The sequence below is a fragment of the Leuciscus leuciscus genome (genome assembly GCF_965113295.1).
Source record: "Leuciscus leuciscus genome assembly, chromosome: 9".
Taxonomy (NCBI): domain Eukaryota; kingdom Metazoa; phylum Chordata; class Actinopteri; order Cypriniformes; family Leuciscidae; genus Leuciscus; species Leuciscus leuciscus.
This window is the reverse complement of record NC_138733.1, coordinates 26,985,128-27,006,482: the sequence shown is the minus strand read 5'-3', so window position 1 is coordinate 27,006,482 and position 21,355 is coordinate 26,985,128. Positions and strand designations below refer to the sequence as shown.

The 21,355-nt window shown below is 33.7% G+C and overlaps 2 protein-coding genes across 4 annotated transcripts; one reads left to right on the top strand and one right to left on the bottom strand.

Moving 5' to 3' along the window:
• Positions 1–226: 226 nt before the first annotated feature.
• Positions 227–11,460, bottom strand: inpp5ka (inositol polyphosphate-5-phosphatase Ka). The gene is made up of 13 exons (XM_082179665.1): positions 11,303–11,460; positions 10,922–11,005; positions 8,808–8,912; positions 8,583–8,691; positions 5,764–5,880; positions 5,491–5,666; positions 5,191–5,302; positions 4,890–4,999; positions 2,906–3,134; positions 2,670–2,807; positions 2,409–2,492; positions 2,200–2,304; positions 227–1,326 (listed from the first exon to the last, which is right to left on the bottom strand). Exons 2-13 carry the CDS (start codon positions 10,993–10,995, stop codon positions 1,246–1,248), a joined length of 1,440 nt encoding a protein of 479 aa, XP_082035791.1. The 5' UTR covers positions 10,996–11,005; positions 11,303–11,460; the 3' UTR covers positions 227–1,245.
• Positions 11,001–19,977, top strand: mmp13b (matrix metallopeptidase 13b). Of its 3 annotated transcripts, XM_082179663.1 has the most exons (11): positions 11,001–11,045; positions 12,598–12,714; positions 16,507–16,745; positions 16,826–16,974; positions 17,078–17,203; positions 17,804–17,959; positions 18,043–18,163; positions 18,291–18,424; positions 18,831–18,990; positions 19,117–19,220; positions 19,318–19,977. In XM_082179663.1, exons 1-11 carry the CDS (start codon positions 11,043–11,045, stop codon positions 19,416–19,418), a joined length of 1,410 nt encoding a protein of 469 aa, XP_082035789.1. In that variant the 5' UTR covers positions 11,001–11,042; the 3' UTR covers positions 19,419–19,977. The 3 variants fall into 3 exon arrangements, with proteins under 3 accessions (XP_082035789.1, XP_082035788.1, XP_082035790.1); XM_082179662.1 differs by lacking the exon at positions 11,001–11,045 and having other exon boundaries at positions 12,063–12,714; XM_082179664.1 differs by lacking the exons at positions 11,001–11,045; positions 12,598–12,714 and adding an exon at positions 15,759–16,420.
• The last annotated feature ends 1,378 nt before the right edge of the window (positions 19,978–21,355 follow it).

The window sequence follows — 21,355 nt, the reverse complement described above, 5'->3', positions numbered from 1 at the left end:
ATATATATATGCTTTGAGTGGAATGGATTGTACCAGAGATGGTGTTATTGTACTACTGTGTATCTGAATGTCCATCAACAATGACAAAACAATTTACATATTCGCAAAAATTTCCCATCTGACATACTCAAAATAAAAAAAGAAACAAGCAAATAAGATTTAAAAAAAGAAATAGACGTTTATCCCTCACAACCTTGTTTTTTTATTATTATTTTCATTATCAAAATTAACAAGACATTTTTTTTATTTAAATAACATTTATTTTATGTCATCAGTATGCATTTACGTAGTTGTTTAGAAAATAAACTCTTTGTTTACAGAGAAGAGAAATTGGTTTCAGTCTTTTACCTTTTATACAGTGAAATTTGATACAAATGTATTCTATTTATACATTAGCATTAGTCTAACATTAAAACAAAAACACATTCTTAAGCCAAAAAAGTGCATATTTGGTTCGCCTAATACGTACAAGCACTATCGGTTAATCGGTTTATACTTGAAACATGAAAATAATATCAAATTGTACTGACCACAAAAATAGAATTGGTCAAAGTATTTACATCACAACCTTCAGTTATTCGCACTCGATTTCAGTGAGACACAAATAATAGAATAATACCACTTCAGTATGAGTTACAGTCATAAATAGATCAACAAAGTAAACATGTGCCATAAAAGTTCTCAAATATATTGTGCAAAAGCAGCCTTTTCTTGACAGTGTAACAGTCTGCATTCATTTGGAATGGAATGAGAAAACAAGGGCAGCATAAGCGGTAACAGTAAACGTTGACATTTTGATGTACAGTGGACTAATAAAACATTTGTTTGAAAATATATTACAAGTTAAATGCCGACTAAATGTTTTTTTTTTAAAGAATGTGGTAATAGTAAGGCTGTGGTGTGAATTCATTAATTAAATAATTAAATAAATTACATTACTGGTACGCTTTTCTTAATTTGTAACAACTGTTTTTGAATCCATTTCAATAAATTCAGTATCAATTTAAATGTGCTTACTTAGAATACCACAATCTATTTGGGACGGGTCCCACCAACTGGCTGCAATTTAAAATATACTGGCTGCGATTTATAATATTTCTTGGTTAAAAGAAAATAAAAAAAGAGAGAGAAAAAACACACATTGTAGTTACTGTATCACATACCAATATAAGCTAAAATTTTGGATTAAAATTGCACTTGCTTAAATCCACAGGTAATGTTTGGTTTGACATCTTGGTCTTGGTCTTAACTGGCAACCGTTTCATCAAGTCCATTGATATTTTCAGACACTAAACCCTCTTCAACCGCCACTCTGGATCCCTGCACCTGAAGTGAACATTCATTTGATTTTTATACCATACTAGAGGTAAAACACTGAAGCCAACTGAAAAATATGCCTTTCAAAACATACAGCCATAACAGGGTCAAGTCAAATTTATTTCTATAGCACTTTATACAATACAGATTGTTTCAAATCAGCTTTACAGTGATAAACCGGAAAATTATGCAATTTGGCTGTTGTTCAGCAGAAGTCTGTAATTACTTACATAAAAGCTGGATTAGCCATAGCCATATGTATGTGTTACATAATGTTACCGTAAATAAATTAATAATTGTTTTATATGTAACCATAAATAAAATTAAAGCATTTAAATAATGTGCAATTTTGGGTGTAATGCATTACTAAGCAATTAATCACTGTAATTTAATTACTTTTACCTTGACAACAAAGCAAAGTAAGAGATTACTCTAAATTTCTCTGTGATTTAATTACAGTTACTTCTGATGTAATTGCATTAAATACTGTATAGACTGTACAACGATTCTATATGAAACAAAATAGGATTTAACATCTAATGATAAAATGTATCCTTATAATTGAACCTTCTCCCTTTAAAAACTTTGGTCAGTTCAAGAAAAATGTATGCAATTTTATATAACTTATTTGAAAGAATTTAAAGAGCAGATTCACGTCTATCCTTGTATTGTTCAAATGGTCGAGTTTTTTTACGGGAGTTTTTTACGGAAAGTAATTGGCAATAAGTAATGCTGCACTTTTTAGAGAGAGTAATTAGTACAGTAATAATTACACTGCTGAAAATGTAATTAATAGCTAGTAATTAATGACTTTTTTAGAGTAATTTACCAAACACTGATTATGATTATTATAGCAAAATATAGAAGTACAATTTTACTTACCCTGAAAGGTTGACTAATACCCACAATGCAATGCAGGTTGCTGCTATAATAGCACAGCACACATTCTCCCCCACGAACTGGAATTTCATCTTTGTTCACATAAACCTGTGAAAAAAAGACGATATAATTTCCTAATCTACTCAGTTGATTACGTGAAGAATTTTTTTAAAATTATTTAACAAGAAACGCTGACAGCAAATGCTGCAAACCTGAAAGAGCTCATCATTGAAAGACACCTGGTCATCCTTCACCCAAGTGTACGTGATATAGTCCGAAATGCTTTTAAAACCAACCTGTGAAGTGACAAACACAAGTTCTATATTAAAGAAACCCTGGATAAAATCTAGTTCACAATATTTTACTATTACTGTTGTAACAATACACAATAATACACTTTTATAATATGCATTTGTTTGACCTGCAGTCTGTGACCCCATCAGAACAGAGCACATTTTGGGAACCTCTCTCACCTTATATAAACCGATCCAGTCCCAGGCACTGGAGGGAAAGGACTGAAGAAGTCTGTAGGTTATGAGGGCGTCGAAGTCGGCACTCCACTCTCCTTCAGCACAGACCTGCACCAGAGGCGTCTCGTACATCTTTCTCAACTGATGACAGATTAACAAATGGTCATTCTTGTAGTATTTTATTTTATAGCACAATGGGTTAATGACTATTGTTTTAGATAAACTCAGTGATTCCCAACCTCCAAGCTGAAGATGCCAATGACAGGCTTATGGTCGCTAACGCCATACTCCATTTTACTCGTGTAATACTCCTGGGTCATTTTCAGAGGGAACTCATCGTCATCTTCCCCCTCCAGTTGTTTCTCTGGCTCATCTTCATTGTCTTCTTGAGTGTCCTCTGGAGACGAGGACTTGGGCATCACTCGCCAGAGGATCCGGTCACACCACGCAGGCTTGCGTTTCTTACCACTAGCCAATCACAAAGAGAGGAAAACAATATTAAATCAAATACATAATAGAATAAACTTGTGGAGTTGAATCCCTTTTCCTGATTTGTTCAATTGGAAGAACATTGGCGTATCTTTCTGTACAGCCATCATTCATTTTGTGAAAATGAATTTATGTGGCATGCTTTTATAACTATGAAAGTCATAAGATGAAAGGATTTTATGAAAAATATTTTAACAGCAACAAATAAAAAACAAAAAATAGCATATAGGTTTATGAAAAAAAAGTCACGTTTGTTTGAAACAAGATTTATTCCTACAAGTGCTACAAAAAATAAAAATTAATTTGAATAATGTAATATTCAAATATATTACATATTCTAATAAGGTATAAAAAACATTTAATAGAAAATACTTCTAATAACAATTTCTATTAAAAAAGGCTATATATATATATATATATATATGTTTTTATATATATATAATTGTCTATAAACACTATATATAGAGAAAGACATATATATAAAGAATATATATATCAGAATTGAAATGCTTTTTTTAAAAGCATTTTCACTAAAGTGAGCCGAGTCGTCCACATGCAAAGATCTGAACAGCTACTAGAAATGACAGCATAGAAACATAGATAACATGACTAATACTTGAAAACTCTTTGCAACACACAACACCAACTAAGTCCGAACACAGACTGGATGTATATGGATGTTAATAATAGTTTATTTCTGGTGCTTCATTTCAGCAGTAGATGAATGGGTGTTACAGGACGGGATGGGTGACACACAATGCACTGGTCTGCATTAAAGTGTGGATGAGGTCTAGCAGCTCTTGTGCAAAAAAAAAAAAAAAAAGTATTTCCATTGTCTGACGGAAATGCTACAATTATGAAAAAATTCAAGGAATGCTGACAGAAGGCTTAGATAAGCAGGGGAGGAAGGTTCAAGTTAAGAAGCACATGGAAAATGTAAAGCTTACTTAAAACCAAACCATGTCTTCTGTACCCTGCAGGGGTGAAAAGAGAGCACGCGTGAACATCTGACAGTTAAAAACAGCCCTCGCAGAGGAGCTGAGGGAGATTCAGGATACTGTAGTGATTACCGTTTCCTTCACAGCTATCCAGAAAATGTAAAGTCAACATGAAATCCATTCTAATAATTTAATATAATAATCTAATTGATCATTTTAATAATCAAAATCTATTTCTTAGTAAAACAATATATTCAAAGATGGGAAAAAATGAGCAGGACTTGATTTTATCCTCATAGGACTTTATTTTAACAAGACTAGGAATGTGCATTAAGACATTTTAATTTCATGTTAACCTTAAAAACCAATGACTCACCAAAATAATGACAATGTAATGTCATACAAATAATGTTCTTTACTTTGAACTGTATAATACAAAATATAATAATATTAGCCCATATGATTTACTTTAATGCTGTGAAAAGTAATTATTATATTACATTAAATGATATTATAATGCAGTCTGATTAAACACACAAGCCTCCATTTCATATAAAGGAAGACCTTCGACTAACTTTGTGTACTTAATAACAGTGTTTTTTATTTTCTTTATTCTGTACTTCATTTTTTACTTTACTAAACTTAATTTACAAAATGTAATTGAAATTTGAACTGCACAATTATTGCGCTTATCTCAAATAATTGTGATTAGACAGAATAACCACAATCGTACAATTAATCAATAATCATGACAGCCCTATACCGCAGGATATATTGAAAGAAGTTGTTCATTTACCTTGTGTCGTAGTTATCCGAGTGCAAATCAAATTTATAGGTGGGCTGAAAGTCCAGAGGTCCCTCTTCAAACTTCTGCAAAATAGCTTCCTTCTGTTTCATCATGGTGAGCTGGTGAGATATTGACATGCACAGATTAACATAAAAAAACATTATGCAAATTAAGTGAAATTCTGGAACTGCAAATGAATGATTCATACATTAATAAATTTTTCATTTACATGTATAGACATCGTTACTACATCTTAAAGAGAGTGTCAAATAATTGATGTCACTAATAAAGATTCAAGAGTGATCAGAACCTGATCTTTAGGCCAAAGTAGACTGAAACGCTGGCTGGAGAGGCAGTTCCTCACAAAGAGCATACCATGGTCCTCGATACGAAAATTCAAATCCCCAAACCAGAACACAACCCTAGCGAATGAGGTGAGAGGATTCATATGCAATAAAGAGCAATACATAAATGATAAGGAATCATGACAATCAATAAAATCGATAAAAATAACATAATCAAAAGAATATGCAAGGTAAAGCTTAAGAAATATATAGTATGCTTTTTATGCGCTATTATTTATATTATAAAAAGTTCATGATGGACTGACTTGTGGTCCAAAATGTGTGGTGCGTTTTTGGTTTCAAAGGTCTGAGCATCCAGGATATACTCGAACTCATCCACCCTCTGAGAGGCGTAGTTCATGTGAGCGGTGAGGTGACAGTTCAGGAAGCAGAGCATGTGACCGTAGAGGGACAGACGGATAGACACGCCTCCTTTATTACCCTTTCATTTGAAGAAAATTAAGATGAAATTAAGATGCAATTTTCAGCAGGTATATCAAGAGCTGCTCGCTGAAGTATTTGCATTTCCATGGTCTTACCCAGTAGCCGTAGAGTCCTGTGCGGGTGTAAGTGACCTGAATGTCTCTGATAAAGGGGACGTGTTCCAGCTTGGAAAAGAAAAGCAAGAGTAGACCCTGCATCCGTATGGAGGACACCTTGAATGGGCCACACAGTAAAACAGGAAATTAGACAACATAATTATAAAGTGTGCGTCCTATAAATTCGTCCTATATATCTATATTATAAATTTGCAAGAATATTTATTTATTGCATTTTTCTTTTCAAGATTCAAGTTCTGTTCATGTGGGGGTTTCAGTTGTTCAGTCAAATGGAAAACCAAACTTTTTTTCAGTTCCATATTTTGGCCAACAGTTAAAATGATCTAAATTATATTTTAGTTTAGAGCTTTATTAATCCCCATGGGGCAATTAGTTTAAACTGTCATCGTGATTCACATATAACACATACATTCAAATACTCAAAACTACACAAAAATACATAAAATAATAATAATAATAAGTGAGAGAGAGAGAAAAAAAGGGGGGGGGAATAAAATAATAATAACAATGACAATCAACTAAATTTATTACATAAACGAATTGCTTCAGGCACAAAAGTAAATTTAAAGCAATTTGTAGAGCAGCTGATTGTCCTTAAACATCGCCCCAGGGGCATCCACTCAAAGTCCAAGTGCAACAGGTGTGTACTGTCTCCTATTATTTTGTGAGCTATCCTCAACATTTGCTGTTCATAATAAGATGTAAGACTTCTTAAGGGAACACCCATACTTTTAGAGCATGTTAACAATACCCTTTAAACGATTTTTGTTCTTTAGTGATGAAAACCAACAAATAAAAGAGAAAGACAACATACTTTCAACAAATTAATTGAGAACAACTCTCTGTATACTGAAAGATTTTAAGCTTCCTCAGCACAGACAATCTTTGGTGTGACTTTTTAATAATTGCATTAGAATTTGTGTCAAACTTTAACCTGTTATCAGAAAACGTTCCTAGGTACTTTAGGTAATAAGCGTAGGCGAACTTTTAGATTAAAATCCTAATCTGGTTTATCAAGGGCTTACATGGCCCACTCCAACACATTCAATTTAAACAAGAGGAAACCTCAATGCTGCATTTACCCAATGCAATGGAGGTATTGTTGCAACTGAACTGCATCTGAAACCTCCCAAATGAACAGAAAACTTGACTCTTTGCAGTGTTTCATCAGCAGAACAATCCAAAAACACATTAAATAACAGTACAATCCACTGAAGGGATGCATGTCTATTCCTCACAACCTCAAAGATGGCGCTGCTGTGAAAGATGGAATACCCGCTCTTAATTATATACACTGTACAATTAAGTTTACAGAGTTCTTGTAACCAAATATCAATGCAACTCTTGATGGAAATAAATGTTGTGATGTTATTTCCATCAAGAGGTGCATACATTTTTGGTCAAGATCTTGTATTGACAATGCAAGAGTCCAGCACTCTGTAAAGTCTCCTCCAGCACATCCCAAATACTTTCAATGAATTTAAGGTCTGGACCAATTCGGGTGTGAAAATGATTCTTCACGCTCCCTCTCAACCATTCTTTCACAATTTTAAGCAAGATTAATCTTGACATTGCCATCCTGGAATATGGCCATGATTTGTCACATATTTACTATATCTGATAAAACCCCATTAACCCTAACCCTCTGCTGCCTGTCAGTTAAAAAAAATCATAATCCATTAGACTAAACGATGATTAAAATTAAACTGATTGACAAGTTTTTGCCCTAAAATAACAGGTTGCAGAAAATTAAATGCAGACGAAAAGTCCACAAACAAAAGCCGCACAAAAGCCCCACTATTTCCTAGATGACGACAAAGAGCATTTACTAAAAACAGTTTTGCATCATCTACGATCTACCAGCATGATATGCAAACTGCAACGGATCCAAGACTGGTCCAGCAACTGTCATTATATACTTCTTGATCTCTTTTTCAAACGCCTTCATAACTAAAGAGGTCAAGGCAATAGGACGGTAGTCGTTCAAGGATTCTGGCTTAGCTTTTTTAAGTATTGGTACAATAATTGAACTTTTCCACAAATCAGGAAATAACCCTTGATCTAAGGAAGACTGAATTATTAATTATATGAATTACAATCTGATATATATTCTGAATTTATATTTATAATCTGATTTATATTTAATATATAGATAAATATATAAACGGTTAATTGTAGCTATTCATTATTTGTATTACTTTAATATAAATTCATGATAATTATATAATTCAATATTTTATTGAAGTTTGTGTGTGTGTGTGTGTGTGTATACTGTATATATTTATATATATAAACATTTATAATATAATTTATATTAAACATTTATTTGTAGTTACATTTCTTATAATTTCATATATAAATTCATGATAATTGTAATTATATAATTCAATATATAATTAAAGTGTGAGTGAATTATAGTTAGTGAGTGAGTTATAAGAATTATAATATGATTTATATTAAATATATAAATAAATATATTGTTTTAAATTTAAATATTGTAATTATCATAAAATATAATGTGTGTGTGAATATATATCATTATTATGAATTTATAATCAAATAATACATGTGTGTTTGTAAATATACTTCATCATTAAATCACCTAAAATTTCCCATGCATGTCTATCTGTATATATATATATATGTGTGTGTGTATATATGTATGTATGTATGTTTATATATATAGATATATATATGTGCTCAATGACTAAGAAACCAATCATCCACTGGTTCATAGTGAATCACATGATTAGCTTATGAACAAAAGCATGTTAGTATGAGGCGGACAGAATCAGCACCTTGATATAACCCAAAGGGGCCAGAGTGCTCATGAAGAGCTGACTCCAGGAGTCCTCAAAGGCCAGATCTGTGACAAACTTGAGAGGTGCAGCCTTCACTTCCTGGAGACTGAACAAGAGCAGCATCACAGACATTAGGACATTCAGACCACATACTTCAGAGGTCAGATACTTATAATTGTTTACTTTATGTGGGTCCGCAGATCTCAAGATATAAAAACTCACCCGATCACATAGAGGTCGGGTTTCTTTGGGGAGCTGAGCTGAAGCAGAGAGTTCACGTCTTCAGGAGGCTCAGCTGTGCCCACGTTCCACGTGACGACATACAGCCTGTGGGTATAAGAAAGAAAGATGTATTCAGTTCAATAAAATAATAGTTAATTCCTTCTCCTTGTGTAATCCGTTTGGAAAACCTCCAAGTAAATCTCCATGCTTTCCTCACATAACTGCTCAGATTAACAATAACACCATTTCAACTAATTGGTCCGAGCAATATCAAATTGCAGATTAACGTATTAAACATCTCGATCCGTCAAACTATTTTTAAGAACTACAGACTGAAATCTAAAGTTCAAAATATCTCATCCCTGAAGATCACTGACGAAACAAGATCCTCTCTGGAAAAACAGAGACAAGGTGTTCAGTTGCCACAAAACCAAACTAGAAACCAGCAGTCGGGTTTAGATCTGCCAGACACGACAACAAGAGAAGTGAAAGACAAAACCTGAACTGGTCTTTCTTAGGTCGGCCCGCAAGAAAAGCCCCATTTAACGTTTTAACCACCTGCGCGAGCAGTTTAGCGAACTCCCAGCTTTTCATTCAAATAATCAGCTATTTCCTCCATGCTGGTCACGTGAAAAGAGCACTCAATTGTCTTGACAGGGATTTCGTCTTGAGCACCAGGGAAGCAAAGGTAGTTATTCCAGAAATTATTAATACAGTAAAGTGTGAGATATAGGCTGTAGGGGGGAGTAGAAGGAGGTGGAAGCGTAGGCGGACTTTTAGATTAAAATCCTAATCTGGTTTATCAAGGGCTTACATGGCCCACTCCAACACATTCAATTTAAACAAGAGGAAACCTCAATGCTGCATTTACCCAATGCAATGGAGGTATTGTTGCAACTGAACTGCATCTGAAACCTCCCAAATGAACAGAAAACTTGACTCTTTGCAGTGTTTCGTCAGCAGAACCATCCAAAAACACATTAAATAACAGTACAATCCACTGAAGTGATGCATCTATTCCTCACAACCTCAAAGATGGCGCTGCTGTGAAAGATGGAATACCCGCTCTTGATTATATACACTGTACAATTAAGTTTACAGAGTTCTTGACTCTTGCAGTCAATACAAAATTTGTGACCAAATATCAATGCAACTCTGTATGGAAATAAATGTTGTGATGTTATTTCCATCAAGAGGTGCATACATTTTTGGTCAAGATCTTGTTTTGACAATGCAAGAGTCCAGCACTCTGTAAAGTCTCCTCCAGCACATCCCAAATACTTTTAATGAATTTAAGGTCTGGACCAATTCATGTGTGAAAATGATTCTTCACGCTCCCTCTCAACCATTCTTTCACAATTTGAGCAAGATGAATCTTGACATTGTCATCCTGAAATATGGCCATGATGTGTCTTCCTACATGGTTGTTTAAGAAATAAAAAATTTAAACACTCCATTAATTAGGGTTAGAAGAACTGTTGCCAAACATATAACATGCTAGAAACATAATAATCTCTCCAAAAATAATCTATAAGAGTCATAGACTCTTAAGCATTTGCATATTTAAATCTGAAACTAGTGGCCAAATTATAGGACTGTAAAACTATTTGGTTTTCCATTAACAACTGAAACCCCCACATGTACGTGGTGTTGAGAAAGCTAATCCTATAGTGCTTATCCCTGCTTTATTCTTTCACCATTTCAGTAAACAAGAGACTAAACTGTTCACCTTGTCTGAGAATTCTGGATGTTGAAACATAAAAAGCGCTTGAGGTCTTTAATCGACAATCTTGTGACAAAATTTCAACATCTAAAATGATTATAATACATGTTTGTGCTCTAAAGAAACTCTAAATGGATTATTGTTTACCAATATCTGTGCATTCACATAATGAGAATATGATAAAAGTATAATTTTGTGGCTTAGTGCTAAAAGATTTTGATGGAAATCCAAAGGTTATAGATATAAACTCCAGATGGGGTGATTCTTGATAGATTGTGTGTCCTTGAACAAGCCACTTGCAATGGCAAAATACAATATCAATAACTTTTGATAAGAGAATCAAAATTAAATTAAATGATTCATGTGCTAAATTAAAAATAAGAATATTTACCCAAAAGTGTCCATTTTACTGTCTTTAGGCTCCAGGGAGACAGAATTCAAAGCACGTGACAAATCTTCCTCCATCTTCGCCAACCTGTGTCAGTCGTAAGAACCATAGACAGTAACGTTATATGGTAAGAACATACTATCTCATGAACCTGTTCTGCATCTCATGTGCATCAAAATGCATCGTAAGATAATATTTCCGTTATAATATTGTGAAGTCAAGAGTATGACGTCAGGATTATATACAATGTCAAATGTTGCATGCAATATTCTGAAATAAAAGTACAGATTCACTTCTTATATCACTTTACATACTGAAATATCTAAAATAATGCAACAATGACCAAATCAAACGTGAATACGTTTAAAACCGTATTAAAACTACCTCGTACAAACTTCGTTTGTCTTCGCTTCCGTAGTCTCAAAGCCTCTGTGGTGTTCAACAATTAGTGGAGACAAAAATATCCTGTAACATCACGAACTGTGCAATGTATTTACATGAGAGAGGGTGTGTGAAACAACACACAACAAAACTCAGCCATACATGGCTGCTGGAAAGTTAAAATAAAAGTCCTGAAGCGGCACCACACACGCGAGGTACTAAAGGTAATAAAATAGGCCTACTCTTTTCATTCATCAAATTTAAATATTTTATACTGTGCATTTAAAATTTTAACTGTTCAATTATGTAAATTTAACATGAAATCTTTAGCATGAAATTGTTGTACTCCACAGAAAATAACACAACTTGTGTTTCGTAATCGTTTATATATATATATAATATATATATTTTTTTTATATAAAATAAAAATAAAAATAACATTTTATAAATAAAATACAGTGAGCAATAAACGTGATTCATGCATGTATTTTTAAAAAATCTAATGAAAAAATATTTTAATGTAAGGAGCCATTGTAAAATCTCTGTTACTTTTATGAAAAACGAGATTGCATTTGTTGAGCAAAATGTTCCTTCAAGAACAATTGTAAGATACAACTGATAACAACATTTTTGTTTAATAATAGGCCTAATTGTTGGTTATTATTTTGTGTTTTCCTTCTTTTCTTTTTTTTTTTTTTTTTTTTGGTGAGATATACTTTTTATAAAAATAAACTAATATTAAACTAAATATTTTAAACCAAATTTTAAACTAAGTAAATGCTAAACTTTAAAGCGGGTCCTCCTGGGGAACCCCAGGGGTTGCAGGGGAGTGTTAGGGGGTCCATGGAAATGTTAAATTTTTACGGACATCTTGGATGAAAGAACATCCCCTACAACTTAACCTAGCTAAGACAAAGCTTCTCATCTTCCCAGCCATTCAGTCAGTACAGCACCAGTTTAACATCCAGCTAGGTTCTTCAACGATAATCCAGGAGTTCAGCCAGGAATCTTGGGGTAATCTTTGATGATCAGCTGACCTTTAAGGATCACATTGCAAAAACAGCATGATAATGCAGGTTTGCTTTGCACAACATTAGGAAGATCAGGCCCACAGAGAATGCAACACTTCCAGGCCCTTGTATTTCTAAGATGGACTATTGCAATGCTCTTCTGGCTGGACTTCCAACATGTGCAATCAAACCCCAGCAAATGATTCAAAACGCAGTGGCACGTCTTGTCTCAATGAGTCCAAGAGAGCCCATGTCACTCCTCTGTTTATCTCTCTGCACTGGCTTCAGGTTGCGGCTCGCATCAAGTTCAAGTCATTGGTGCTTGCCCAGAACAGCCACGGGCTCTGCACACTCCCACCTCCACACTCTCATACGAATCTACATCCCTCCAGAAGCCTGCGATCGGTAAGTGAGCGGTGGCTCATGCTTCCAGCCCAGATAGGCAAAAAAACACTCTCAACAGTTTTCATTCACTGTTCCTTGCTGGTGGAATACCCACCCAATCCCGATAGGGTGAACACGATTTCACCAACATGTTCCTGGATCAACATCGTTGTTGATCCTGGAACAACATTCCTGGAACAACAATCAACCAATCAGATTTAAGGGACAAGTTTACAGTTTATGTACAGTTTAGGTTTACAACCAGGGTTAGGAGCTTCTATATTAGTGTTATTCACCTGTTATTTCCATCTGATTTTAAGGAGAAGTTGGTTTAGGACTTAATTTCTGGACAGGAATGTTGACAAAATATGTTGATCCAGAAACATGTCTTGCTTGGCAAAATCACAGCAACCCTCATTATTCTTTAATCCCTTCCTGTTCCATCTTATTTTGAACAAGACTGAAACATATTACTGGCACTTCTTGTGTTAATTTCTTTTTTATGATGAATCGCTTGTTGTATTCCTCAACTGTAAGTCACTTAAGATAGAAGCGTCTAGTATAATGAATAAATGTAAAGCAAACAGTTTAATCCAGTAAATGGCACTCTAATCACAAGTTATTCAGTACTGGCAGCTGCTCTCCTGAGGCCTGACATCGACTTCTTCATATTTTCACGGCAGATGTGGGATATGATCCACATTTTAAACCTGGGAAGTTCCCCATGGCCTCATTCTGACATGATTCACACTCATTCAGCATATCTTGAATTTATATTTTTGCTCCTGCTCCCTTTTCAACAGTTCCAAGGATGTCATCATTTTCATGGCTAATTTTGAAAAGCGTATTTATTCGTTAACATCATGTCATTTACAACCACGGTTTTTAAGAATAGAGAACACCATGATGCATTCTTTAACAATAAGTATTGAGAGTACAGATTCATTTAGACCTTTTCAACTTGTACATGAGGTTATTTCCACTGACTAAAGGATCTGATCTCAGCTCCTGGATTTGATTTGTGCCCGTCATCTACAGTATCTGAGAAAAGTGTAGGAGTTCATTGCATCTCCTTTGTTGAAATGTTGAAAAGTCTGAGGTTTTGGCCCCAGGTTATGAATTACATCCATCACATTTCGTGCTTTTTCCTTTGTCAGTGTTTTTATTGTACATGTCTCTGCTTGCTTCTTTCTAAAACAGATGAGATTTTGAATCAATTATGGCACTGAAATAACCTTAAAATCAATATTATTTTGTGATTTGTAATCAAGTCAGAAATATGATTTTAGGACTAAATCAACCTGACTACAGTTGGCTACACCAATAAAAAAACACAAATTTTTTAATTTTGAAAAAAATATTTAATAGCCAAATCAGTTATATTTATCGTCACAACATCATCATATTTAAGGATTTAATTGGTCAGTTTGTCCTTGCGTTTTTTTAAATGATTAATATATATATATATATATATATATATATATATATATATATATAATCATTTTCCTTTCATTAATTCCCTTGTACAGTATTTGAGACGTCATGGTCTTCTAAAAGATTGAATTGCTCATTTTGAAGAAAATCACAAAATCTGGACAAATGGTTTCACTAAAATTTTATATATATATATATATATATATATATATATATATATATATATATATATATATATATATATATACACATATAGGACAAATTTTGCACAGAAAATAGTGCACACTTTATAATTATGTCAATTATAGTCAATTTTATATATATATATATATGTATGTGTGTGTGTGTGTGTGTGTGTGTGTTTGTGTGTGTGTGTGTGTGTGTGTATTTTATGTTTCCACTGTTGCCTAATATTGTTCTCTTACGTAACTGGCAGACAAAACATCAGATGATAAAATGCCCACAGTGCTTATTTTTTCATACCGCCCTAATCACCTATAATTGCGAAAACTACATGAAGTATATTGTGCTGTTAAACTGTTTTCTGCACGTCATTATGTCTCAAGTGTATGTGTACCAAACTGCTTTTGAGCAGTGATTTTCTTAACAAACCTCGAGTAAAATCTGTGTTATTAGAAACACTTGTCTGCTTAATAATGTGTGTACTTTACAGAGGCGTGGAGTTGCAAAGTCACATTTCAAGAATTCTGTCACTCCATTATACTGCATTATATGGGAGACAGCTGCCATTAACAGGACATGCCTACGCTTGCAGCCCTGGAAATATTTAGCTCTTTGAAACTTTGGACTTAATAATATATCTTAATACTATTTTTTTTTTCTTAAAACAAAATTAGAGACAAACAAATGGAAATATGAAAAAATCTATTATTAACAGTCATTCACAACAGTGTCCTTTCCTTTGCTTAATGGGTTCAACAAACATATTGAGTGTTTTTCATGTGATGATGCTGAAAAGCTGGAAAAAAGCCCTTATAACAGCTGTGCAAAACATGCAGAGAATTTTGTTTTTCAGTTTGGGGTCAATATGATTTTTAAATGTTTTTGAAAGTCTCTTGTGGTCACCAAGTCAACATTTATTTTAAAAACAGTGAAATATTATAACAATTTAAAATAGCTGTTTTCTATTTGAATATATTTTAAAATGTCATTTATTGCTATGTTGGCAAAGCTGAATTCTTAGCATCATTAGCATGATCCTTCAGAAATCATTCTGATATGATGATTTGATGCTCAATAAACAATTATTAGTATTATCAATGTTATGCTGCTTAATACACTGTAAAAAAAACGTATTATCAATAAGTTATGACATGTTTTTACATTGCTTTAACTCATCAAAATAAGTTAAGCAATTTTCAATATTTTTTTTAAAGTCAGTTTAATGTAATTCAAGTTGAAATTACTTAAACATCCAAGTTTATTGTACTTAAAAAATTTAAGGCAGCAACTTTGATTATTAGCATTTATTTTTTTACAGTGTACTTTTGTGGAAACTGATCTATTTTGTTCTTTGATGGATATAAGATCAGTATTTACTTTGAAAAATTAATATTTTGGAATTTTATACCTGTCTTTAATGTCGCTTTTGATTCATTTAATTTATTGGGAATTGTGTAGAAAGATGTTGACTGCATCCGTTGGTGTCTTTAGACTCTATATGAGCTGTCTTATCATCTACAGGTTTTGAAGTCATATGCCAGGTCTTAGTCAAAACTGAATGGCTATGATTCACAATCTTTTCCAGCAGTCTAGAAATATTAATAGCTCTCTTGAAATGAAGTTGGCATAATGATTTGCCATCATTTAGGCCTTAAAAAAGATTTCTTGTGTATTTTTTAAATAACGTCTTAGAGGTATGTACTATTGGGGCTTCTAAAACCCTAAAATCACAAAAAACTATCAAAACAAAAAGCACTAACACGACTTCATAACCCTTCATTACTCATGTCCGTTACCAAAATGAGTCAACAAATCACTTGAAGCTAAAAGTAGCACCAGAGCAGTGATATCATTGCTCACTCAGGTGTCCTAAAAGCAGTTTTTAACCACATTCTGCTGTGGAGGAAGTGGCGGATTGGCCAAGGTACTTTTTACATGATTCACAAACAGTTTTTGACAGGAGAGAGCACTATAAAGAACCCCGTCAGACCGAGCAGAACATCATCCGGTCAACATGGAGCTCACAGCTGTGGTATTGCTGCTGATCGCTGCACACGCTTTAGCAAAACCTATCTCTAGCGAGGAGAAAGACGAGGTGTTATTAGCCGAGGTAGGGAGAGCATTTTTCTGTGGGATGAATCTTTGCTTCTTCATTTTCTGTTCTTTAAATTGTATTCATTGATTTATTTTTTTTAGAAATATCTTCGAAGGTTCTATGGCATGCCGGCTGGTCTACATGGAGAAGGAAAATCATCCGATGTCATGCACAAGAAAATTCAAGAGATGCAAGAGTTTTTTAGGTTGGACGTTACGGGAAAGCTGGACGACGACACTTTGGAGCTAATGGAAATGGCTCGCTGCGGAGTTCCAGATGTGGCCGAATACAATCACTTTCCAAATGACCTCAAATGGAAAAACACAGATGTGACCTTCAGGTTTGTACATTAAATAATTGAATATGCTAAAAGAAAAGTGGCCGTTTGATTTTCTAAATATGTGTTTTATTCACTTTCAGGATTCTGAATTACACTCCTGACCTGAAGAAGGCGGATGTGGACAAAGCCATCCGAAATGCTTTAAATGTCTGGAGCAGTGTGACTCCACTGAGGTTTAAGAAACTGCATGTGGGAAATGCTGACATCATGATCAGCTTTGGAGCAAAAGGTACCACCATTTTTATTATTCATTGAAGTGGGAATTAAATGAAGGCTATTTCTTCCTGTTTATTTCGATCAATTTCCATTCTTTTTTCGAATGCAAATGACAGAACATGGAGACTTCAACCCGTTTGATGGACCAGAGGGGCTTCTTGCTCATGCTTACCCCCCTGGAAATGGCATCGGTGGTGATACACACTTTGATGAGGACGAAACATGGACCAAAGACTTTCACGGTACAAAAAAATACCACATTTATGCAGGAGATACACCACTTTTTAAAAGTTTGGGGTCGGTACGATTTTTTAAATGTCTGTTATGCTCAACAATGCAGCTTTTATTTGATCAAAAATACAGTAAAAACAGTGAAATATTATTACATTTTAACTGTTGTCTATTTAAATATATTTTAAAATGTAATTTATTCCTTTGATGTCAAAGCTGTATTTTCAGCATCATTACTCCAGTCTTCAGTGTCACATGATCCTTCAGAAATCATTCTAATATGATGATTTGATGCTCATGAAGCATTATTATCAATGTTGAAAACAGTTGTGCTGCTTAATATTTTAGTGGAAACCTTGAAACATTAGTGGAAATTCTTAGAAAGTTTTAAAAACCTGCATTTATTTTAAACAGAATATTTGTGTAACATTATAAATGTCTTTACTGTCACTTTTGATCAATTAAATACAACCTTGCTGAATAAAAGTATTAATTTATAGTTTTTTTTTTAGTTTTTTTTTTTACATGTACTGACCCTAGACTTTTGAACAGTAGTGTATATAAAAAGTCTTGATTTCTAATCATAGTAATCTTCACTATGTTCTTTGCAGCATTCAATCTCTTCTTGGTCGCGGCCCATGAGTTTGGTCATGCTCTCGGTATGGCCCATTCCTCTGACCCTGGGTCACTGATGTACCCGGTGTACTCCTACAGCAAGGGTTACCCGCTCTCTGAGGATGACATTAAGGGGATCCAGTCTCTCTATGGTGAGTAATATATCATTTCGACCAATAGATTTTTCTAGAAGTCTTCATAGTCCTGATTCTACCTACTTTTGGGTTAATCAAAGGTGAAAACCCAAACCATGGAAGGGTCAAGCCCAGACCCGACGCTCCAATCAAGTGTGACCCTGAACTGAGTTTTGATGCCGTCACCGAACTCCGTGGAGAGACAATCATTTTCAAAGACAGGTGCAAAAATAGTCCACAGTTCATTGTTTTGATAAAACCGTCCCTGGCTGCACTAGCACATTTTTAAAACTCTTGTATAATGTGTTATATAACCTAATAGGGTTCCTGATAATATTTTTGTTGGCAGGTTTTACTGGCGGCTACATATACAAATGCCTGAGCCTGAACAAACCCTCATTAAAAGTACCTGGCCTGAAATACCAAACAAAGTAGATGCTGCCTATGAGAACCCAGAGAAAGATGTTGTCATCATATTCAGTGGTTAGTTCTGAGATTCAAATGTCAAATGATTATGTTATTTTATCTTTATTTTGCTCAACTTATTGTGAACGCTTATTTATCAAATGCTATTATAGTATTTATCAATATTTTAAATTAGCTTTTATTTTTATAGTCAGTATAGTATCAGTTTTTATTTTAATTTTAGTTTGTTTTTAGTGATTTTTTGTTCAGCTTTAGTACTTCAAGGCAACATTTTTTTATAGGTTTTACATCTAATATCTATATTTTATTTTATTTCAGCTTAATTTAAATTAACGGAAACCATTTTTAATAGTTTTAGCCTTTTTTAAATGAACAATAACAACACTGCCACACTTACAGATGCAGTTTTGAGTTAGATTAAACTAACTCATATTAATGTTTTCATGATTGACAAATATTACAGGTATCAAAATGTGGGCTCTCAATGGTTACAATCTTGTTGACGGCTATCCAAAATACATCCACAAACTGGGTCTCCCGAAGACAGTCCGCAAAATAGATGCAGCTGTAAACATCCGAGATACGGGCAAGACTCTACTTTTTGTAGAAGAGGAATACTGGAGGTATGTTACAATATTCTGAGGACAAAAATATTGTCCCCCCACACACACACACACACACAAACACAAACACACACACAAAACAAAGAGTCAATAGAATGCTAAAAAGCTAATGTATCTCTTCTCCAGTTATGATGAGCAGACAGGCACCATGGATAGTGGATACCCACGATCCATTGAGGAAGACTTTCCCGGAATTGGAGATGAAGTGGATGCCGCTGCTTATCATTTTGGTATGTGTAAATTAGTTGCATAACTAATGTATTTGAACCGATTCTCCAAGGCATGAATGACTTCATGAAAATAATTGTCGTTTCTCTTTTTTAACAGGATATTTGTACTTCTACCATGAGCATATTCAGTTTGAATACAGTTACAGCTCACGGAAAGTCATGCGCATCATGAGGGCCAACTCTATACTCAACTGTTGAGCACTTACAATGTGGATGTGCCATAAACTGTCAATTGTTATCAACTGCTGTGAAAATTAGCATTCCTTTTTCTGTGTTTTAAACTACTGAGCTGGGAAATCAGTAGAAAGTCTCCATTATTTTCTCATTTATTTATAGACCATGATTCTGGAATCGGGTCTGGGATATTTTGGTAAAATTTACTTCTGTGTGATTCTTTATATATATCCATTGGGGAGCAAAGAAAGTGAAATATATATTGATTGAACTAAAAACTGTAAATGTGTTACGCCCTCTACAATATCACTGTTAAAAAATAAAAAAAATAAACAGAAAAATGAAAACGTTTTTTCATGGTGAGTTATTTGTATTAATTTGTCACATAAGTGTTAATGGACATATTTATTTTTAGACTATGTGTACAGAGAATGCATAAGTAAATGAACACAGTGAATAAACAATAAATAATAATGATTAGAAGTAGTATGTGAATTGAAGTGATCTGAAGTGATCTGACTGTAAAATCAGCAAAAAACAAACAAAAAACATGTAAATTATACCTAATATCATTTCATTCATATGAAACAAAAAGAAGAAGAACAATACGCATGTAATCACAAATTGCAATCCAAAGAGGATCATTTGTCTCTGTCATGACTAATAAACATGAAAACCAGTCCCTTCATGGACACAAGTTTTGTTTTTATTCTCTTTTCCATCTGACCCTGTCTATGACTAAATGCTTTTGGAAGTGAGATGACATTTATGTATTGAAAACATTCTCAAAAGCTGCTCTGAATTACTCCTACCAAGCTGCCTCAAGTGTTTACAGGGGATTTCAGTTAAAACCCACATATGACCACATGTTTGCTTATGTGCCTGATGTACAGTGCCAAACCTATCCTGTTGTGAGCTTAGTTGGGGATTTTATAAGAAAACTCAGTTCCTTGATGGTTGCTTTGGTGGTTATAAAAAATGTAGCTGAATTTGTGAAGTTTAAGTTTAGCAACATTTCTGTATGTATATTAAGTGTTTAGCAAATAGGGGAGAGCGGAGCACAAAGTAACACTTTTTGTCTTTCTCAGTTTGTGTAAACCTACTCATGGTTCAGAGTATTTATTTTTTCCCACATTAATTTTCCACATGTCTAGTACAATTATGTGGTTTTGTTTTATTAATACAATATATACTTTTTTCTTGATATACCCCGAAAGAATGGAAGTGAAATGTGACAACATGCCCCATAGGTGGGGTACATTGTAACATGTGAGGGGCACATTGTAACATAACATATGACAGCTTAAAATGTTATCTGATCTAATAAAAAAAATATACAAGACAAACTAAAATATTTTCTAAATAAAATACAATTATTAACTTTTTCATATAAAATAATGGCATTTTTTAATAATTAAATATAAACTCATTTTTGAGTTTTAACTACGAACACAGGAAAACACAGCTATACAACATAGTTCAAAACAAATAAATAATTAGTCATTTCTGAACATTGACTCTCAGTCTTTATTCACCTTTTTCTCATGTTTTCTCAATAGAATTAATAAAAGTATAGAATGCAATAGCATATTTCTAATATAGGGGCACATTGTAACACAGTGTGACAACATACCCCGCCTGCACAACTGGGATTTAAACCCGGCTAGTGTCTTCTGCTAGTTAGCGAAGCATTAAAGAACTATCTCAACTGTTAAATAACATATTGGAGATTCAAATAATATCAGATTTGTCTAATTTTAAATAAACACAAAAAATAGAGATGAAAAATTAACTTAAGTAAGAAATGTACTTTTGCTATGGTTTAATAAATGTCTATGGATATCTTCCAAAAAATTTATAATTTTGGCGCAATTTTTTCTCTATATAGTGTTGATATGGCAACTAGTAAATACACCAAGTTTCGTCATGCTAGCATGTGTGGAAGTATTTAAAACAAGTGT

What these genes read in the sequence shown, in the direction of transcription:
- inpp5ka (XM_082179665.1), bottom strand. Translation starts at nt 10,995, where the DNA reads ATGGAGGAAGATTTGTCACGTGCTTTGAATTCTGTCTCCCTGGAGCCT. An exon ending in TCGGATAACTACGACACAAG is followed by an intron (nt 3,135 to 4,889) that starts GTAAATGAACAA and finishes GTGATTGGCTAG; the next exon opens with TGGTAAGAAACGCAAGCCTG. An exon ending in GTATTAGTCAACCTTTCAGG is followed by an intron (nt 1,327 to 2,199) that starts GTAAGTAAAATT and finishes TGTTCACTTCAG; the next exon opens with GTGCAGGGATCCAGAGTGGC.
- mmp13b (XM_082179662.1), top strand. Translation starts at nt 12,487, where the DNA reads ATGTGCAATCAAACCCCAGCAAATGATTCAAAACGCAGTGGCACGTCT. An exon ending in AACACAGATGTGACCTTCAG is followed by an intron (nt 16,746 to 16,825) that starts GTTTGTACATTA and finishes ATTCACTTTCAG; the next exon opens with GATTCTGAATTACACTCCTG. An exon ending in GGGGATCCAGTCTCTCTATG is followed by an intron (nt 17,960 to 18,042) that starts GTGAGTAATATA and finishes GGTTAATCAAAG; the next exon opens with GTGAAAACCCAAACCATGGA.